Here is a 20203-nt window from a genome sequence, read left to right on the forward strand (position 1 = left end):
GCCACCAGGCCTGGCTAATTTTTGTGGGATTTTTTGTAGAGATGAGGTCTCTCTATGTTGCCCAGGCTGGTCTCAAACTTATAGGCTCAAGCAATCCTCCTGCCTTGGTCTCCCAAAGTGTTAGGATTAAAGCCGCACCTGGCCTGATGGTGACATTTTTTAAGAAAACCGACCAGTTCTTTTGTAGAATACCCTTCAGTTTGGATCTGTCTGATGTTTCCTTCTGATTAGATTCAGGTCACATAGTTTTGGCAGGAATATCACAGAAGTAATGTCACGTCTTTCCGAGTACATCACATCAGGAGGCACATTATGACAATCTGTCCCAAAACTGGTGATGTTAACTTTGATCATTTGATTAAGTTGGGGTCTGCTAGGTGTCTCCACTGTAGTCACCACTTTTTCCTTTAGAATCAATAAATAATTTGTAAGGAGACACTTTTTAGACTGTATAAATATCCTATTCATCAGTAAACTTTCACCCACTAGTTTTAGTAGCCATTGATGATTTTCTAACTATGTCATTCCTTCTACATTTATTAGTTGGCATTTAATTGTAAGGAAGGGCTTTCTCCTCTCCCATGCTGATTTATTTATTTTAAAAAAATAGAATGTCTGTGATCATTTATCAAGAAAAACAGAGTTAACTTAAAAGTTGCACTGCTGCCTGTCAGTTGAGTGTGAAAGTTCTCTCTGCTGTCCCCAGAATAGGAGAAATAGCAACACGAAATCCATGGGAACAAGTCTCAGCCCCATCAAGGGACCACAACTGTCTAGATGCTTGAACCACCCCTGCAGGACAGAGAGAAAGAGGGAAGGAGTCCAATGTGGTTTAGTGTCTGTAGCAAGGTATATATATTAATATATATCTGCACTCAGCCTACAGCACCTCACTTCATCCTCATGCAACACTGAGAGGTGGGTATGATTATTCCCATTTTAAAGATGAGAAAATAGAGAGGCAGAGAGGTTGTCATATGCTTAAGATTAAACAACTGGAACCCCTTTCCTAGCCTCTACTTCCCTTGAGGATAAAAACTAGCACCAAGTTGAACCACACTGGAGCCTGACACAAAAGGAAAAATATGTGCCCCTATATGCACTCATCCAAATATCCTTCCATATTTTGAACCAAATGGGAAAAAATGGGCAAAAGTGCTACAATCAAAAAATACGACTGCATACAAATCTCCTTGTTGCCCAATCTGTTAACATGCTATTGTCAACCCTCATGAAGCCACTTGTCAGGGAATGCCATGCAGTGCAATGGGGTGATTAGAAATGACTGTTTCTGTTGTAAACTAATACAGGCTCATAAACAATAGCCTGTCTTCATTTTAAATTTTTACATTCTGTTCATCATGGATTTTTTGCATTGATTTTGATTTTTTTAAATACTGCATTTGTCTTGATTACTTAGTTTTTTGGTGCCCTCTTAAATTTTGTGCCTGAAGAGAGCTCCTCACCTCACCTTAATCTGGGCCCTGAGTAAAACCAAATCTTGGCCTGAATTACACCAGGTGTCCATTCCCCAGAGTTGACCTTCTCTAAACCGGGCCCTACTGGGGAGTAGTTATTGCATCCAGCATCAGTCTGTGGGTCCCAGATGGGCCTTGTATGGCCCACATAACTGTGGAAGTGCCCCATCTTCTTGCCAGAAGTACTGAATCATAGAGCTGTAACAATAGAAATCGTTCCACTGTGTGGTAAGCACATAATCACATGCCTGCAAAAATGTTTGGAGACACCAGATATTCTCCACCCAGCCTTAGTCACATCTGACCCAGAAGCCACAAGTTCCCGATTCCTACCTTGGTATGCTCTTCTGAGCTAAGGGCATCAGAAGTCCTAGGTTCTCCAAGCACTGATATGCCAAGATTTGGCTTTCCTATTGCTTAGAACCGGCCAGAGGAAGTCCCTGGCTTAGAAGCCCAACCTTTGGTTTAAGAGTGGGCACAGTCCCCTCCTTAGCCAAGCATTGGCTGAAAGACTTTGCAACAGTACTTTCCATTGGAGATAAACAGCTGATTTCTTTGTTCTTTTCAACACTTCCCCAGGGCTTCAGGAAAAAATGAAATCACTGTTAAAACCCTCTTAGCTACAGCACAACACTCACTGATGCTGTTTTTGTGCAGAAGGACGGAGACAGGAAGGGGAGATTGTGGGATGAGGAAGAACAGCTCCCAAACATCCCCTTCACCTTGCAAAAGGGAACCCACAAAGCCCTGTGTGGCTCTTACTCTTCCCCTTGGAACTTTTACAGAACAGAAAGCAAACTTAAATGAATAGGAAGTCAGCTTTGAAGTGAAAAAGTCAGGGAGACCCAGGTGCCTTTTTCCTGACCATTGCTGAACAAGTATACAACCACCCCACATCTTCCAAAGAAGAAAAGTAGCATTTACCAAGGGCCTACTAGACACCCTGCATCCACTCCTGCCCCCTCCAATCCAAGTTCCAAGCTGCAGCCAGTGTGACCCTCTAAAAACACAAATTTATCACCAGGATGAAATGAGCAAGTATTTGTAAAGTGGGGACTGGCACTACTGGCCACAGTAAGCGCTATAGAAGGACTATAACTACAGTACATACAGCACTATTCGCTGTTTAAACCCTTCTTAGGATCACACGCAAAATTCTTCACTGCCTACCTTCTGGCCCTAGCACATGCCCTTCCGTCTTCCCTGAAACACTCCTCCCAGACCCACTCCTCTTCTTTTGACTAACTTCAACTCCTCCTTCCTCTCTCAGCCTAAATGTTACTTCTTCAACCTACCAGGACCTCTCAGAGGGAGCTTAGGTGCCTCCATATTTACCCTCTTCATAGCCATAACATTGATCACGAGTGTAATCACACATTAAATGTTTTAGGTTAATGTCTGCCTCCCTTTAATTAGACTCTAAAGTCCCTGAGGGCAAGGGCTGTAGGTCTCTCTGTCACTCCTGTTTACTACTATCAAGGAATCCGGACGGCGCAGGTCACTAATGAACGTCGTCCAATGAATGTAAACTTTTAAATACTGCCTTGTTTAGGTAACTGGCCCAAAGTCGCACAGCTGATCCGGTTCGAACCCACAACATTCTGGCTTTGACGCCTAAGGTCTCACTGCAGCACTGACTGCCCCCTCCTCTCCCTATAGCTGGAGCCGGAACGCAGGCGGGCTGGGAGGTGAGTTTAAGGATCTGCAGAGGGCCACGCGTTCGGGCCCAGGGGAAGGGGCATCCGTCACGTGCACCCTGCAGGGCCAGCCGCCGCCGCACCCTGGGGCAGGAATGCAGCCCCGCCCGCTCCCGCGCGGGCCGAAACCGCGCTGGCCCAGGAGACTGACGTCAACGAAGGGGGCGCCTCGGGCGCGGCGCGAGGGCGACGGTGGCGGGGGGGTGCGGGAGAAAGGGGCTCGGGCGGACACGCCCCCTCGCCGCTACTCCGCCGCTGATTGGACTCGGGGAATCTTCGCACTCTGTTTTCAAGGCCGGCGGAGGGAAGGGGGCGGGGAAGGACACGCCCCCTCCCCCTCTGCCGCCGCTGATTGGCCCAGGGAGTCTCCGCGTTCGATTTTGGAAGGCTCGCCCCGGAGCCCACACCAAGGCTGGGGCCGAGGATTGGCTGTTCCGGAGCTGGGGAGCGCGTTCTCCGGGGAACAGTGGCTGCGATCGAGGTGGCCCGGGCCGGCTCGGGCAACCAGGTACGTAGGTCGGCTGCCCGGCACCGCGCTGCGGTGGGAGCCCGCGGGCGGCCCGTCGGAGCCAGGGTGCCATCGAGACACAAACTCCCAGGTCCCCTTGGGGGCCAGTCCTGCGAAGCGGCCACGTCTGAGCCCGGGGAACCGACCCGTGCTGGGGATGTTGCCGTGTGACCTGGGCCAGGATACCCTCTCCCAAGCTCTTGTGCTGCCCGTGAACGTTGCCTGGCCCTTGCGAGCGCCTTCGCGGCAGGAAGCCCAGAGCTGCTCCCGCCCTTTCGAAAGGCCGTGGAAGGGGTTGGGTGGGCCATTTTAGCTCGCCCCCATTCCCGATTTGAGGTCTGTCGGGGCTGCCCTTCAGTAGGCTGAGCACCCGCTCTAATTCTTCACGGGGCGGTGGAGTGTAGAGGGCACAGAGGCTGGCTTGGGAGTCCTAACTTTGGATCCCTGGGCTTTCCAAAAACCTCAGAAGCAGATAGCAGGCTCCGAGAGGTTTCAGAGTCTTCTGGGCCCTTCCTTCCCCCTGAAGACCTCGTCAGCCATCTGGCAGGACAAAAATAACTGTGGCTGAGAGCGTCAGCGCTGGGGTCAGACTACCTGGGTTCATATCCTGGCCTCCAGCACCTACCAGCTGTGTGACTTTGGGCAAATTACTTAACCTTTCTGAGCTCAGCTTTCTCATCTGTAAAATGGGTGTAACGATAGTGATAGGTAGTGATAGTGCCACCTCATGGGAGAAATAAAGAGAGCAACCACTGGAAAGTGCCCTGTTCTGTGCTTGACACTGAACAAGATGCCTCTATGATTTTAATCATAAAAGCTATGATTTAAAAGCACACAGATGAATCCATCTACCTTTGCCTTCTCCCCCAAAAGTGAAGGTACCTTTTGGTGGAGTTCACTGGCTGTGATGATGAAAATGACAATGATTCTATGGTCCCTGGTAGTTAAACAGCCTTTCTCTTACAACATTCATTCATTGAACCAACATATATAGAATGTCTGTCGTATGCCAGGTACTATGATGAATGCTCTCACATACTTGATCTTCCCTTTCTTGTTAAGGGTTATTTATTCTCACCATTCTGATGCTGAGCAAACTGAGGCAGGGGAAAACAGATTTGTCCAAGGTCACCCAGTTATTAGTGGCACAGCCAGAATTTAGGATTCTTGAACTCTTGAACACTTATTCCTAGACCTAGTAGTAGTTTATATCCAGGTCAGATCTGAGAATTGGTCTGGGGAAAGGGCTGAGTTCCTTTCTCTACCCCCTGGGGCATAGATTTGGAGCCCAGCATGTGTCCAATTCTCTAGGCACGCATGGCTAGGCCTTATGGGGTGGGGGAGCCCACACAGACATTTGGACTGGGCATCCCACTAGGAGTCTCAGATTTTGGCTGTTGTCCAGTGGCATGTCTGCAGAGTAGCAGGCCAGGACCCCAAGTGTTGATTTGGGCCTTGGGCCAGAGCTTCTAGTTATTTTCCTAAGAGGCCCTTGGCCTCTGATTAGAGATTATTGCCATCACCTGGGTTCTCCAAAGGATGCATGATGCGTGAGGACCCAGGAGTTGTCAGCTCAACCTAATGTATTCTGCTTCTCATGGTTACCTGCGCCTCCCTAGACCACAGTGAGATACCTATAATAGCTGTCTGAACTGCGCTTCATATATTACAAAGAGTGCTCAGTTGTGTACCATATTTATAGACTTAGAAGGGTGAGTCACTTTTTAAATATATCGCTTTGTTAGAGCTCTACAGTTCTTCACTTATGCCTGTTTCAAAACAAGTTGAACTTTTGTCATTTTCAACATTTGGTATTTACTTTAGGGGTTCATTTTTAACCTAATTTGTGTTAAATTGAAGTACTTTGTAATTAGTTTTTACTCATTTGTGCACAGACCTATGTTTATCTTCTTTTATGGTCAGCTCTGAAAGATCCATTTATAATCTTTTAATAGCCCCATGGTTTCATTTTCCAGTTTTAAAAAGTACCATTGTTCAAGTATACACTGACTTTCCTGGATTAAGGTCTTGTCCAGGAAATGAGAGGGAAAGTAACTACTGAACACACTGAGTGAAACAGGAAGAGTTTCTTCTGGTAAGTGTTCTGAATTAGGTGGGCATGGTGGTGTGCCCCTGTAAGTCCCAGCTACTCTGGAGGCTGAGGCAAGAATATCCCTTGAGCCCAGCAATTTGAGGTTACAGTGAGCTATGATGATGCCACCGCACTGTAGCTCGGGCAACAAAGCAAGACCCTGTCTCAAAAAAGAAAAAAAGTGTTCTGACTCACCACTTTATTAGTTTTCCCAAAGGTTACCATCTAATCCTACCTGGAACCCACCTATTTTTATTCCCAGCTTCACTCTGCTGTCTGAATCCCAGGGTGGGAGGCAGAGCCAAGAGTGAGGGGCCAAGTCCCCCACAAGGTTCATGGAGGGTATGGTTGAGGCTGGAGGCTCAGACTCTCCCAGATGGCTTCTTGTTGGTGCATTTGTAACGTGGCTGGCTGGAGGTTGTGGGGTCAAGGCCTTGTAGCCCTGGCAGAGGTTACTGGGACTGCCTGGGAATCAGGCTCCAAGCCATTTGTTCCGAGAGGCAGCTGTTGCCACTGATCCTTATTGTCCTTTCCCTGGAGAGATGAGGTTGCCCGAGTCTTTGAGAAGGGAAATAACCTCCTCTCCTACTACCCTAGACCGGCCTAGGAGTCTGCCTCAGGCTTGGCCGTAGCCAGCTTAGGTCACTAGGAGCTTTAGAGCAGTGAGTTCTCTGTCTGCTACCAGGTCCCAACCCCACAGCCCAGTGCAGCAAAACAGTGCCTGGCCTCCAGAGGAGATTGAGGGAGGAGAAAGGGAGCTACTGGTTGGGGAGTTTGCTAGCACCCAGTTTGCCAGGCCTGTCCATACATGCTGCCCCTAGGCCTTGGCAGACAAGCAGCCCCATCCCGCCTTCCCTACAGACCTCCTAGCACTGCTGCAGGCCCTCAGAGACCATCAGCATCAGCCTGTTCTTACAGCAGTAAGGGGGGAACTGGCCCACAGAGGTGACAGGAAGTGCCAGAGGCCCCTCAGCCAGTGAGTGGCAGAACTAGGGCTCCAACCCAGTCCTCTGACTCATAAGCCAGGGCTCCGTGTGCTGGGCTGGGTTGCAGTTCTGGATTTCTTTTGTGGAAGGTGGGGATCTTCCTCTTTAGACTGCCCAGGCTTCAAGGCTGGGGCAGCCGTCACCCAGTAAACAGCCCTGACGCCAGTGAGTAGACTGAAATAAATTCCACAGCTCCAGGCCTGCCTGCCCCAGGTGGGAGAATTCATTGTCCTTCCCTTTGTTGGTGGGCTTTGCCCTTTGTGAATGAGGTGGGGACAGTGAAGCGCTCCTGTGCTTGAAACTGCTTGGCGGTGGAGTCAGCCGAGGGGTTGAAGAGCCTGCACTGCAGCTGGAAGAACTGGCTCTAGCCTGGGCTGGGCCACTGGTGCTCCTCTGTGAAATGGGATGACAGCCCCTAATTCCTAGAATTGTTTTGAGGATTAAATGATATCACGTGTATTGCCTGATAACAGAATGAACATCCTGTAGTTAGCCTTCATTTCTCTTAATAACCTAAAAGTGTTACTTGGTGACTGTTGTCTTCCGGTCACAGTATGTTTATGTCACCCAGCCCTGGGGGCTTACGTATCACACATATTAGGTGTTAACTGGGTTCCCATAATAGTGCCTAAGGAGAGGCAGATTTTAAAATTCCCATTTTCCAGATAAAAAGTCCAATTTTTATGAAGTTAATTTATCTGGAAATCTTCTGTGGGTTTATTTTGGTTATTAAGTCTTTTGGAAAGAGAGTAGGGTTGTTCTTAGGATGAAGGCCCAGAAACTGGGCCAGGGTGAGTGTGGAAATTACTGCAATAATGAGGGTGACTACTGAGGTTAAGGGAGGGACTCTACTGCAGGAGTCTGAATGGGGTGGAGAGATGACTCACTCTGGAGAACAAAGGGCAGGGTAGGGTAAGGGTTACTTCTGCAAGCAGGTTGAGGATAAGAAATTGGAAATGCTTTTATTTGTAAGGTTCTGTACGGTTTGCCTCTTTTACAATGAGCATGTAAATATTTTTATTAAATGTATTTTAACTTTCCTTTTCCCCCTTTTGAAGCTGGTTGCGGTTGACAGCCATCTCTGCAGCTAGCTGTGGAATGAGGTCTGCCTCTGGCAGCTGGGCCCTGGGAGCAACCAGGGCCTGCTCCTCCCCTCCTCCTCCCCTTCTCCCCCGGGCCTGGGGCTGGGAGAGGAGGGGAGGGAGCACTGACCTGTCCTCAGCTGCCTCTGGCCACCCAGCTTGGAGGAAAGGAGGGCTCACATCATACCCCTGACCCAGGTACAAAGGTCAAGAAAGCCAAAATGCAGGGCTTTAGCATTTTCAGTCCTCAGTAGCTATGGAGGATTGGTTCCGGGAGCCTCCTGGGATGCTCAAGTCCCTTGTACAAAATGGCATAATATTTGCATATAACCTGTACCCATCCTCCCACATACTTAATCCCTAAGATTATTTCTAATACTTAATGCAATGTAAATGCTATGTAAATAGTTGTTATACTGTATTTTTATTCTCTTAAAAATTTTTTTTCTTTACTCACCCCTACACAAATGAAGATATATTGATGTTTTTATTGGTATTTTTTTTATTGTTGTTTTTATTGTGTTTTTCCTCCCAGTATTTTTGATCCACAGTTGGTTGAATCCCTGGATGCGGAACCCACAGATACTGAGGGCCAACTAGAGCTCTTAGTGGGTAACTGATATACACTAGGCTCATTTAATCCTTTCTATAATTCTGAGAAGTGGGCATTATTACCCCCATTTTACAGTTAAGGAAACAGGCTCAGAGAAGTTGAGTAACTTGCCTGAGATCACACAGCTAGGAAGGTGGCAGAGCTAGGATTCAAACCGAATTCTGTGTAATGCCAAAGTCCTCAGGCCTTGTCTCCAGGCTGTTTTTCAGTCCCATAGCTTTTTCAGGCTGTATTGGAGACAAGGATAAGGTGGGTGAGTTTCTTAAGCCTTTATTATTCAAAGTGAACTATCTAGATACAAGGGAGATAATTTTCATTTCTTGCATATGATGGAAGACACTGACATAAAAGCCTAACTTTTGTTGAACATTCTTATAAATTTCAGCCCCTGCCCTTAATAGTATATTCTAACCATTGTAGCCTCCTCTTCTGTCCCCATGTCTCTCTTTAGCACACATTTATACTGTGTGTGCTAAATTATTTCGTTTGGTTCATCTCCAAGGTCTTGAAAATAGGAGGTGGGATGATTCTTCTCAATTTTCTAGATTGAAAAGCAGACTAGAACGCGGAGCACTGTTCTGAATGCTTGTCTTCATCAGTCTTCAAAGTAGGTACGCCAGCTGCTAAGTTTACATAGGAAGCAGCTGAGGCACGGAGGGCCACCTGGCCAGTAAGTGGGGGAGGCAGAGAGAAGTGGGACTCCAACCTAGGTAGCCCAACTCCTGTCCTATCTCTGTGCTACAGTGTGTGGGCCTTAGCATCAGACAGATCAGGGTTCTAGTCCCAGCATAACCACAGATGACTTAACCTTTCTGTTCCTGATTCCTCATCTGTGGAAGAAGGAGGATAAAAATACCTACCTGATAGTGTTACAGCAAGTGTTACAGCGAGTGGTCCCGAGGACACACGGAGAGTCAGAGAATCAAGGTTTATTCGCCAGCGGGCTCAGAGGGGTCTCTCCACCAAATTCTGAGCCCTGTCTACCCAATTTTTCCCACTTTTGTTAAGTTGGGGTGGCCCGAGGGGTGGGGTCTCAGATGACTAATGCCCGCCAGGTAATAGGTTAGTTGATGTGTCAGATAATAGGTTAGTATTATATTGATGCACCACGTAATAGGTTTAGTGTTATGATGATGTGCCAGGTAATAGGTTTAGTGTTATGCTGATGGACCAGGTGATAGGTTAGTATTATGCTGATACGGGTCTTCCCTGAGGGGTGGGGTCTCAGGTGGCTGCTGTGCCAAGTAATAGATGGGGGTTTTCCTTATCATTAGGGCTGATGTGTGAATAAAGCTCTTACAGTGGTGCCTGATACATGTTAAGTGATCCAAAAATTAGAGCTGCTGCCGGGCACCCTAGTGTCTGTGTGCACTTCAGAGCCAGATGAACCTGCGTTCCACCCCTGGCTCTGCACTTACACCTGCCTTTGTCATCACCAGCAAGTAATTTAACCTCTCTTGCGTTGTACTTCTTCATCTGAAAATGGGGATAAACAATAATTTTTACCTCACAAGTTGCTGTGAATCTTAAATGAGATAATACTGGCGTCTGACACACAAGCCCTTTGTGATTCTAAGACGAGAGACTTCCCCCAGCTGGGCTCCTAGGGAATGGGAACACCAGGAGCCCTGGCATTAGTCAGGACCCCTCTTCGGGAAGGGCCTATTGAGCTGCTCATGTCTCCTTGCTTTCTGTCCTCAGAGCACCCACGATGGGCACCCCTGCCTCTGTGGTGAGTGAGCCGCCACCTTGGCGGGCCCCTACTGAGGCCCGGGGCCGCAAGCAGGCCGCAGCCAACATCTTCCAGGATGCCGAGCTGCTGCAGATCCAAGGCTTGTTTCAGCGCAGTGGGGACCAGCTGGCTGCGGAACGGGCACAGATCATCTGGGAGTGTGCGGGGGACCACCGTGTGGCCGAGGCCCTGAAGAGGCTGCGCAGGAAGAGGCCCCCACGGCAGAAACCCCTGAGCCACTCACTACACCACTGCAGCCGGCTCAGGTAGGCTCCTGGGACTGGGGTGCACTAGGGAAGCCTGTCCTACCGTTTCCCTGGCCGTGGGACCTGCAGCTAGCTGCCTGGCCTCACTGTAAACTGCCTGCCACTGGGGTCGTGGTAAGGTCTCCACACCGCCACCACTTGGTTGGCACTTAAAATTGCTGTTAGTTACTGTTGGAGTCACATATGACCCTGTGAACTCCCATGGAAAGGGGTGCCTGGGTCCTAGCAGCATCACCTCATTCTGCAGTGATCCTCAGCCAGGTGGGAGGGCGTATTGTTTGGAAGAAGAAAACATTCTGTTTACCTGTTGTAGTAACATTCAAAAGGAAGCCTGGTTAAAATCTTGGCTGTGAGATTCCAGAGAATATAGCATCAGAATGTACTATAGAGGCATCGTGGGTTAGAAATTGTTGAGGAACTTTACCCTAGACAGCATGTCTCCCCGATCTCCCCAGTTGGCCACTGCTTTGCCTAGGTCACTGTCCTGCAGGAACAGGGGGCTGAACCCCATGGCCTAAACCAGTCACTGTGGGTTACGCTCTGAGCTCCATTCCTCTGCTGCCTTCTCTGGGACCCGCACCCAGAACAGCAGACCCGAAGGGGCCTTCTGAAGTCATCGGGTCCTGGGATGGCAAGTCAGTGTCATTGCTCCTATTAGCTCCACTTGATTAGTAGTCACTGCTTAAAAAGACCGGTTTCCTGTCATGACTAATTAATGACATCTTCCGTGAGTACAGGATGAAGGTGGAGAAATGCTGAGCGTTGCACACCCTGATCTAGTCCAACCCTGAAGGCAGAGAAATCTGAGAGCTTTGCCTCGTCATACAGTTCTCAGCAGGGAGAGACAGGACCAGAGCCCTGGTCTATCATTTGCCCTGAACAGTGTGTTTTATAGTCCACCGTGACCAAAACCTTAGTCTCTGTTCTGGCCTCCCTATTGATGTTGGCTTATCATACACGTGTTCCCTACAGAGTCCGGGAGCCCCGCTCTCCACTGGCCGACCCACAGAGTAGTGCCACGGAGACAGCCTCCAGTGAGCAGTATCTGAACTCTAGGAGGACAAGCGCCAGGATCCGCCGGAACTGGAGGAAGCCAGGCCCCACAAACTACCTCCACCAGGTTAGACACTGATGGAGGAAAGGCCGGGAATGGCAGTGTCTTCCCCAGAAGTCAAAGGGACTTTTGCCAAAGTGCCTGGGGAGGCGAAGAAGGAAGAGACTTGAAACCGGCAGCCCTTCGTGGGTATATGAAAAGAAGAGACCACTGCCACTGGTCTGCTCAGTTCAGAACAGGACTGGAGGCTTCCACTGGGCTCTCTGTTACGTGGGACCCATTCGTCATCAGTAACGGTGACTGTTCCTGCCCCAGCCCTTCCCAATGTAACACTATACCTGGGCTGCATGATATTCCCCTGGGAGTCAAGTGATGAGCACTCAGACACAGCGTCTCACCACTGCTGCTACTACTCTGCCTGCTACTACTGTAACCCATGGTCCAGCAGCCTGTCCCATGCCCCCGCACTGTCAGGCCAGCACAGGGAAACCATGGTTTAAGTGGCAAATAAAAACATTTGCATCAAGAACTGTGTGAGTCTGTCACAGAAGAGGAGGATCCTAAAACAGAGTGGGGCAGCGGGCAGGGGCAGGGGTGTTCCCAGGAAGGAGAATCAGGGCTGGCCTCTGCTTTTCATCCCCCTAAGCTCAGAGCCCCTGTGCCGCAGACTCCTTTTCTAGGGGCTGTCGGATCGGAGGAGAGGTCAGAGGGTCTCCACAGCAGTCCTGACCCACAGGAAAGAAGAAAGGTAAGTCCTGCACAGTGGGCACTGGTCCTTGGGTTGGCTGAATCTGCAGTCACACCAGTGGGTGCCAGCTCCTCAGATGGCTTCTTCATCCTTAGGGGCCGACCGTACTGTGGTGGGGCGGCAGCTAGACAGTGATGCATAAGGCACCTGCACTATCCTGGGTTTCCCATGGCCTGCAATCCCTAGGGGTAAGGGTTTTCCTGCTGTTCTGGTTTCACCTCAGAAGCGGTCTACTGTTGCTCCTCAGCGTTCTTCTCCCTCCCACCCACCCTATCTGCTTGATTACCCATCACTCAGAGAACGGGGTTCAAAGTGGGGCAGTGATACACACGCAGGGCAGGGGTGCCCTCTGTCACTTAAGTGTGGGTCTACGTTTCTTATCCCAAACCCTTGGAGCTAGATGATTTTTGAATTCAGAATTTTCTTGGCTTTCAGTGAGTAGTCAGGGAAATTACTGCATAATCCCTAGTAGGGGAGCATCTCATAAAACAGAGTAACATTTCTGCAACAAACATTCACACTGAGAAGGATACATAACGGTTACCAGTACCTTCACATCAGTGTAGGTTCAGGTCAGGTTTTGGTGTCAAATGAGTTATGAAAACACTTTTGGTTTCCAGAGCACTGGGACTTTGGAAATGAGGACCTGTATCTTCCTTCCTCTTCTAGAGAGAAACAGCCCCAGGAACCATGTCTCAGCAACTCCTTTTAAGGGCTTTGTCCTTAAAACTGCATCTGTAATACCTTCATCTTCCTTTCCCCAAAGAAACCAGACCCAAAACGGTCAGAACTGGATTTGTTATTCATACATTTGCATTGTTTTAAATACATTACATACAATTTCTACAGTGCATTAGAACAACACAGAGGGCAGCAGCACTCTCACAGCCCAGCCTCTACTCCCTGATGCTGGGGGCAGGGCCTGTGGCTGGCAGAGAGACAGCCGTTCCGTGAGTGCCACCCAGAAGCCCACCCTGGCACTCTGGGCCCCTGGCCCTCCCGAAGTCCACATTCAAGGCAACCTGAGCGCAGGCTTCAAGGCAGAGTGGAGACAGGCCAAGAAAGGACGCCCCGCACTCTAGCCCGCTGGGCCCGGGACCGGCTCCCTCTTCCATTGGACCCAATTTACCTTCTGAGTACAGAGCTGGTCTGGATCAGGACAATGTGCAGATTTGGCGTGGTGGAGTGAGGCAGCCAGGCTCCTCCTTAGACTCCTCAGGCTCTCTGGAGCACCAGGCAGGGAGCTTTGCCAACAGGTTTGTGTAAAGACGTGTATGGAGAGCTATGCACACCTGGGTCTCCTGCTGGCTCCTGCGGTCAGGAGGCAGGTATTCTCTCAAACGTAGTTCCTGGGGCGAGTCCAGGTGGGCTGGATGGGATTGTCAGGGCTGGGGCAGGCAGGGAAGCTGCGCCTTTGCCCCCAGGGCCTGCACATCCAGCCCTCAGAGACTCTTCCTGTCAGCTGGGTGGAAGCCCGGCACAAGCTGCCTCCTGGCAGCTGGACTAGAAGGAGACCAACCTGGCCAGTTGACAAAGGGCTGCACATCTCTGCTCTGCCTCTTGGACAGCAGGAGCCAGGCAAGCAGAAGACACACAGCCAGTCCTTACTCTCTTTCTTTGGTTGTTTTTCAAACCTTCAAGATAATTTCTTTCCAAGGCTGATTGACCAGTCGCAAGGTGCCAGAATCTTGAAGCGTCCAGTAGCACAGGGCATGAACACGGCTGCCCCTTGGCCACAGATGGCACCCTTTTTACTCCCTCCTGAGGCCATTCTTTGCTTTGGTGTAGAAAGGGCTTGAACACCTGGCAGGGGGAAGCTGCGGGAAAAGACACATAGAAGCACGGAGATGCACACGGAGCTGGGCAGGCACTGGGGCAGCTTGAAGGCCTCTCTCCTTTGGGCCCCACTATTCTCAGGAAGCCGTGGAGAAACTGGCCCAGGACAAGAAGTCAGGGAGTGAAGGGAAACCACCAATCAGGAGGCAGAATATACATCCTGTTACTTCCACCAAGCAGCAGTGGCAGCATACAAAGAAGGCCAAAGACTCTCCTGTCCTCTTACGAGCCAAGACTCACCCCAGAACCCTCACAGAGACCCACACTCGAGAACCTGAACTGAAATCCTAAGACAAAAGAGTTGGGGAAAAAATATATTTAAAACAATAGGAACAAATTAGAGGACTGGACCAAAAACTCAGGAAGCAAGGCTAGGATGAGTTCACCCATAGACCAGTTATAGCTCCTGGCACAAACTTAGGCCATGTGGATCACTTTTAAGAGCTGGGAGTCAACTTCCTATGGAAATATAAAGGCTAAGACCAGCTCCCCCTGCCTCTGCCTGAGTGACAGGCAAACTGCAGGACAGCAGAGGGCAGAGAGGTTCTGTATGATCATGTACAGAACTGCTGGGAAGTGTAGACCAAAAGCCTCCCCACCATGAGAACTGTGTTTGGAGGCCTGTAGCCAGCCTACAGCACTGGTGGGAGGAGAAAGGGAAGAAGGCTTGGCAAAAACCCAAAGAAAAGATGTGGCTTCTGTCTGTCCCAGCACTGCAAATCACCCAGCTGCCCTCAGACACAGCCTTGGTTCATGGAAGTGAGCAACTGCAAGGCACCCAAATGTCTGGGTCTATGCAAATTTAGGCCTGGATGAAAGGTGTCTGACATGAGAGGACCTGGGGTTCTGCTACAAGCATTTAAATTTATTTGTCTGTTTTTCTGATGCAGAATATAATAGGGAATTGCAACAGAGCAGGGTGTCAGGGAGGGAAGGGACTTTCCCAGCCTGCCACCAGGAGACGCGGGAAGGGAGATGCTCTCCCTCCCTCCTGCACTCGGAAGGGCCCGGGAGCACTCACTGTCCCTGATTGTGCTTCTCCCTGTGGGTGGGGAAGCCCTGAGAGGGTGGTGAGCAGAGCGGGAGGGCTCCTGAAGGCGCTGCTCTCTGGCGTTCCCTGCACCCACTCTCCAGGCTTCCTTCCACCAGTCTCAGACAGTATTTCCTTTGCCGGCCTCAGGCTACCACCATGAAAAGAAGGGCTTCCGACTCTGAAAGCTCTGTGTGTAGGACTCGCTAGCAGACCGCTGGTGGGAACGGGCTGTCTCGACAATCACGGGTGGCATCTGGACGAGGTGCAGGGGACTCTTGTTATCTTTCAGGGCCTGGGTCAGGTTTAGGATCTGCAGTGGGAAAAAGGATATGGGTGAGGGAGAGAGGCCTAGGCATTTCAGGTCTGCCTCTAAAGGAGACCAGTAGACAGAGCGCTCCTCTAAATCAGTTAGAAGAAACCACACCAATAGAAAAATCACATAAATAGGCTATTTACAAAAGTAGAAATGGGCAGTAACAGAAAATGGAAACCTCTTTGGTGATTTTAAAAATACAAATGAAAACAAATGCCTCCTATTCTTTGCCCTTCCAGTTAGAAGACAACAATTCAGAGTCGGAGAGAATTCAAAGAAACAGGCCCCATGGCTGTGGGGCCGGGATGTGGGACACTCTTAGATAGGCAAGTTGACAAGAAAAGCGTAAAAATGAACAGACCCTCTGACTCAGCAATTCCATTTTTAAGGGAACAATCACAGATATGCTTAAAACCTTTAGTTTCAAAAAATATAATGCAGTATTACTTGTAACGGTGAAAATGATATAATTTAGTTAGTTAATCATTTAAGGGGGGCCAGCATGGTGGCTCACGCCTGTAATCCTAGCACTCTAGGAGGCTGAGGTTGGGAGGATCACTTGAGCTCAGGAGTTCAAGATCAGCCTGAGCAAGAGCAAGACCCCGTTCTCTACTAAAAATAGAAAAATTAGCTGGGTGTGTTGGTACGTGCCTGTAGTCCCAGCTACTCTGCTCTGCAGGCTGAGGAGAAGGGCAACTCACGCTGCCATGCTGTGGCATACGTGTTATGTGATGGGTGGCCCCCTGTAACTCATGCACAGAAAATAATAAAAAATAACATTTTTCATTAAATTAGAAAGGATCATTTTGTTTTTGAAGTTTTCATTCCATTTTCATAATAAAACACCATGGCCCCAAGGAAAAAACTTTTTTTCTAGTGTGGCAATTTGTTAAACCTGCCCTCGCTGGGTCTTCCTGTGCTTCCTTTGGTTTTCTGGGTTAGAAGCCGTCTCTCATGCATTCTGGACTATCTGGGGTAAAATATCAAATTGTCTACAACTTACTTTCAAAAGATTTGGCAAAAAAAATCTAGGGAGAGAGAAATTATATAGATGTATAGAGATAGGATTTATTCAGATAGATAGATGGATAATATATAGAGATAGGACATAAAGCAAATGTGGCTAAATGTAACAACTGGTGAGTCTAGGAAGAGATCCCATTCTCTCGACTTTACTGAGGTTTGAAAATTTTCAAATTAAAAAGTTGACGAAAAATTTGTAGCAGGCACATAATGCCACACAATAAATAACATCTTTGAAAATGTTATTTTAAAGCAGCTTTCTCTTAGATGCTAAATTCTTTATCTAACTGCAGGTTAAAGCCTTTCTGTGCCTGTGGGGCCTCTTCACTCTCCCCCTTCAGCTCAGGGCACTTTGTGATTACAGCTCAACTAGGTAGATAGGTTTCTGACCTCTTTTCCCAGTGCTATGTCAGATTTCTGTAGGGCAGAGGCTCATTTCACTTTGGTGTATAAATGGTAGACAAGAAAGTGAATGATACACTGGCCACCTGCATGTTGGGAGGAGCTGATGCTCATGGAACCTTAAGGTGTTGGGAGGTAGGCGCTCTAGATTATAAGATGCCCAAAAGCCCCTCTGAAGACATGAAGAGTACAAGATGGAAAAGAAAGATAAAATTGCACTCCCCCGCAATTTCCCTTACATTTTGCCACCCTGGATACTGGCCCTAACTGGGTATAATGGGAGGACGGTTGCTATGGTGTTAGCAAGGAACTGACTTGGGAAGGAATTAGAGAAAACAGTGCAATATGGACAGAGGCACAGCCTATATAAGCTGGAGAAACAAGTTTATTTCTTTATGCTGAGTTCCATAATACTAGAGTACATCATGTGGCTTTTAAGGTTTCCAAAAACTCCCCTAGCCTAATTGGGCCCTTACATTCCCACTTGGGAAATGTAAGAACAGAACATTACTGGTATTCAGACAACTATAATAACTGTAGCTCTTAAAACCTTTGTCCATCTCATTTCCAGGGAAAAATGGGTTCAGCAAACCCAAGAGGTGTTCTCATCAGAAGTTTTTAGCTAAATGGTAGAAAGAAGTAAAATGTATATATAATTATGGTTGGGAAGACCCTCTTGTTCTTTAAAGATGTGAGAAGCTGACATTTCTGTATATGAAATCATAATCATAATGGCCAGTATGAATTGAGTACTTCAATACACCAGGTACTACTCCAACTGTTTCAAATCATTTATCTGATAATAACCCTATGAGGCAGGTATTATTATTAATCCCATGTTACAAACGGAGAAACGAAAGGAAGAAGAGGTTAAGTAATTTGCCCAAGACCTCACAGGTAGCAAATGGCAGAGCCAGGTTTCAAACCTAGGCACTCTGACTACAGTTTGTGTCCTTAATCACTAAACCATCCCAGCTCCAAGAAGACTTCAAAGTGATAAATATGATACCAGTGCCCTACAAAGTTTAGAACCATTTTCCAAGCACGCTCTTTACTGTGCTTTGGAAGATCAACAATGCCCTGGGTTTCTTTATTCCTGGAGAAGGAATAATATAACTTGTACTTGTAACAATAAAATTATAACTATAGTCAATATCTGAGTGTAGGCATTGTATTTTACTAAATGCTTGATATGCATTATCTCATGCAGTCCTCTAACCTGTGCAAAGCATTATTACTATCCTATTTTATAAACAAGGAAACAAAGGTTCTTGCCCAAAGCCAGAGTTTTAAGTAGTGCAGTCTAACTGCAGAATCCTGATCTTAACCACCAAAGTATACAGCCTGCCTCGAGCAACTTGAGGACAAGAAGCACTGATTTATTTACCAATGAATTATCTAGAAGCTGGGACAGAGATGAGCATATAGTAAGTGCTTCACCAAACACTGGATATACCATGGAAGAGGTGGGAGATTTTAGGAGGGCTACCCTTCCTTTTCCGGGCATTAGAGCAGAGTCACAAATATGTATGGCACAGACTGAAAAGGGTGTAAAAGACAAGCTTTACATATTTGCTCAACATGAGCATGTGACCCTCCCAGAGAGCAGCCAAAAAGACAACAGGAAGATGTCGGAGGCTTACCTGTCCCCGCATGACAGCAATCTGCTTATGGAATTGGCCCCTGTCGAAACCAGGATCTTTCTGCAAAAGAAGGGCAGAAGGAGATGGGACCTGTGTGAATGTCTCACATGAACCCATTTTCTCTCCCAGATAGAAACTTTCTAATAAAGAAAACCTACATGAGGCTTATGAGGCTTGGTGAAGTCAACTACCCCACTAAGCATTCCTTGTTTTACAGATGGGGACACAGAAAGCAGCTATCTTGTTCTATGTCTCAAACTGCAGGCTCCACTGTTCCATTTGAAAATGAGAGCCCTGTGGATACAATGCAGTCACATGATGCACAGGACACACACACAGTGTGATCCATCACAGCTGCCATCTGTCTGTCTATCTATCTATCTGTCTATCCATATGTCTGGCTGGCTATCTATCTATTGATGGAGATGGAGTCTTGCTACATTGCCCAGACTGGTCTTAAACTCCTGGGCTCAAGTGATCCTCCTGAGTAGCTGAGATTACAGGTGCACACTGCCATGCCCAGTTCATCGGCTGCCCATTTCTTTCAAACCCATCCAAACCAGGTCCTGCTGCCCACATGTGGAAATCTTGGTCTTCCCTGGCTAACTCAAGTCAGAAGGGTATTAGCCATTTTCTCCTGGCTTGTGTCAGGACCAACTAGAAAAACCATGAGCAATTCCTTCTTCTGTATGGTAATAAGACTGAGGTTCCCAGGGCTAACCTTGAAGAGTTCATATAGGTCCTCCTCCAAGTCCTTGACGAAGTTAGGGTCTGATATCTTTGGAAGAATCAGATCTTTGATCTCCTGAGAGAATGGGACTTTTGCCTGGGGCAACCAAGCCCAGTAAAAAGGATCTGAAAAGAAGAAAGGCCAAAAGCAAAGCTGGTATTGGAAAATTCCCTGCCGATCTGTGCCCTCTACCCATCAAGACACTTTCAAAGGGAAAACCCCTCTTCCCAGATGTACAACAGAAACAAAAACTTCCAAGTGCTCTTAACCATAAAGGTTACACAGCTAGTAAGTAGAGGAACCAGGATTCAAACTCAGATCTGCCTAATCCCAGATCTCTTTCCCAGGTATCACATGACCTTTCAAGATGCAAGACTAACTAGAAGCAACAACTTGCCACCCAGACATTGAGATGGTCCTTTTGAAAAGGGAAACTAGTGCCACAGAAGGGGCTAGTGACTTCCTCCTTGTATTTCTCTCTCTTTCCAAAAGTTTCTCAGTTATAATAGGGTAACAAATGTCAACAAGAAGATAGAGACACAAATAGAATAAAGTATGAAAAGACAGTCCACAGAAAGAATGAAAAGAATGCAAAGTGGAGATGAGAAAACTCATCTTTATAGTTCTAATTTCTAATCACCTTTACGCTTCTAATAGGAATTATATAAGGCAAAAGTCAGCATAATAGCTTACACTATGGAACAGATGCCATGTATTGGCCATTGTGTTAACGTGCCTGAGCTGCTTCATTTCATTAATTCCCAGAACAATCCCATGATTGAGGTATTATTATTTCCGTTGCACAGTGAGAAAACAAGCAAGGGAAGTGCCAAACCACAATGGTCTTGAGACTTACATGCCCTCCAGGAGTCAGGATGCTTCAGCGGGAAGGCCAGCCCATTGTCTATGGCAGCCACCTTGATGACTGGCTCCTTCACCACCACCCAGTCTGTGTCCTGAGAGCAGG

At 47.9% G+C, this 20203-nt stretch overlaps 2 protein-coding genes across 2 annotated transcripts in view; one reads left to right on the forward strand and one right to left on the reverse strand.

Annotated features, from left to right (window-relative positions):
- Nucleotides 1–3548: 3548 nt before the first annotated feature.
- AVPI1 (arginine vasopressin induced 1) lies at nt 3549–11796 on the forward strand. The gene is made up of 3 exons (XM_045568701.1): nt 3549–3683; nt 10158–10454; nt 11427–11796. The coding sequence occupies exons 2-3, from the start codon at nt 10168–10170 to the stop codon at nt 11584–11586; spliced, it is 447 nt and encodes a 148-aa protein (XP_045424657.1). The 5' UTR covers nt 3549–3683; nt 10158–10167; the 3' UTR covers nt 11587–11796.
- A 1243-nt stretch (nt 11797–13039) lies between these two features.
- PI4K2A (phosphatidylinositol 4-kinase type 2 alpha) overlaps nt 13040–20203 on the reverse strand; it is a 32858-nt gene continuing 25694 nt past the window's right edge. Inside the window, exons 6-9 of the mRNA XM_045568702.1 lie at nt 20093–20192; nt 19228–19361; nt 18507–18566; nt 13040–15435 (exon numbers count right to left, since the gene is read on the reverse strand). Of these exons, the coding sequence (XP_045424658.1) occupies nt 15274–15435; nt 18507–18566; nt 19228–19361; nt 20093–20192 (456 nt within the window). The 3' untranslated portion in view covers nt 13040–15273. The remainder of the gene's footprint in view (nt 15436–18506; nt 18567–19227; nt 19362–20092; nt 20193–20203) is intronic.

Source organism: Lemur catta, chromosome 14 (assembly GCF_020740605.2).
Source record: "Lemur catta isolate mLemCat1 chromosome 14, mLemCat1.pri, whole genome shotgun sequence".
Taxonomy (NCBI): domain Eukaryota; kingdom Metazoa; phylum Chordata; class Mammalia; order Primates; family Lemuridae; genus Lemur; species Lemur catta.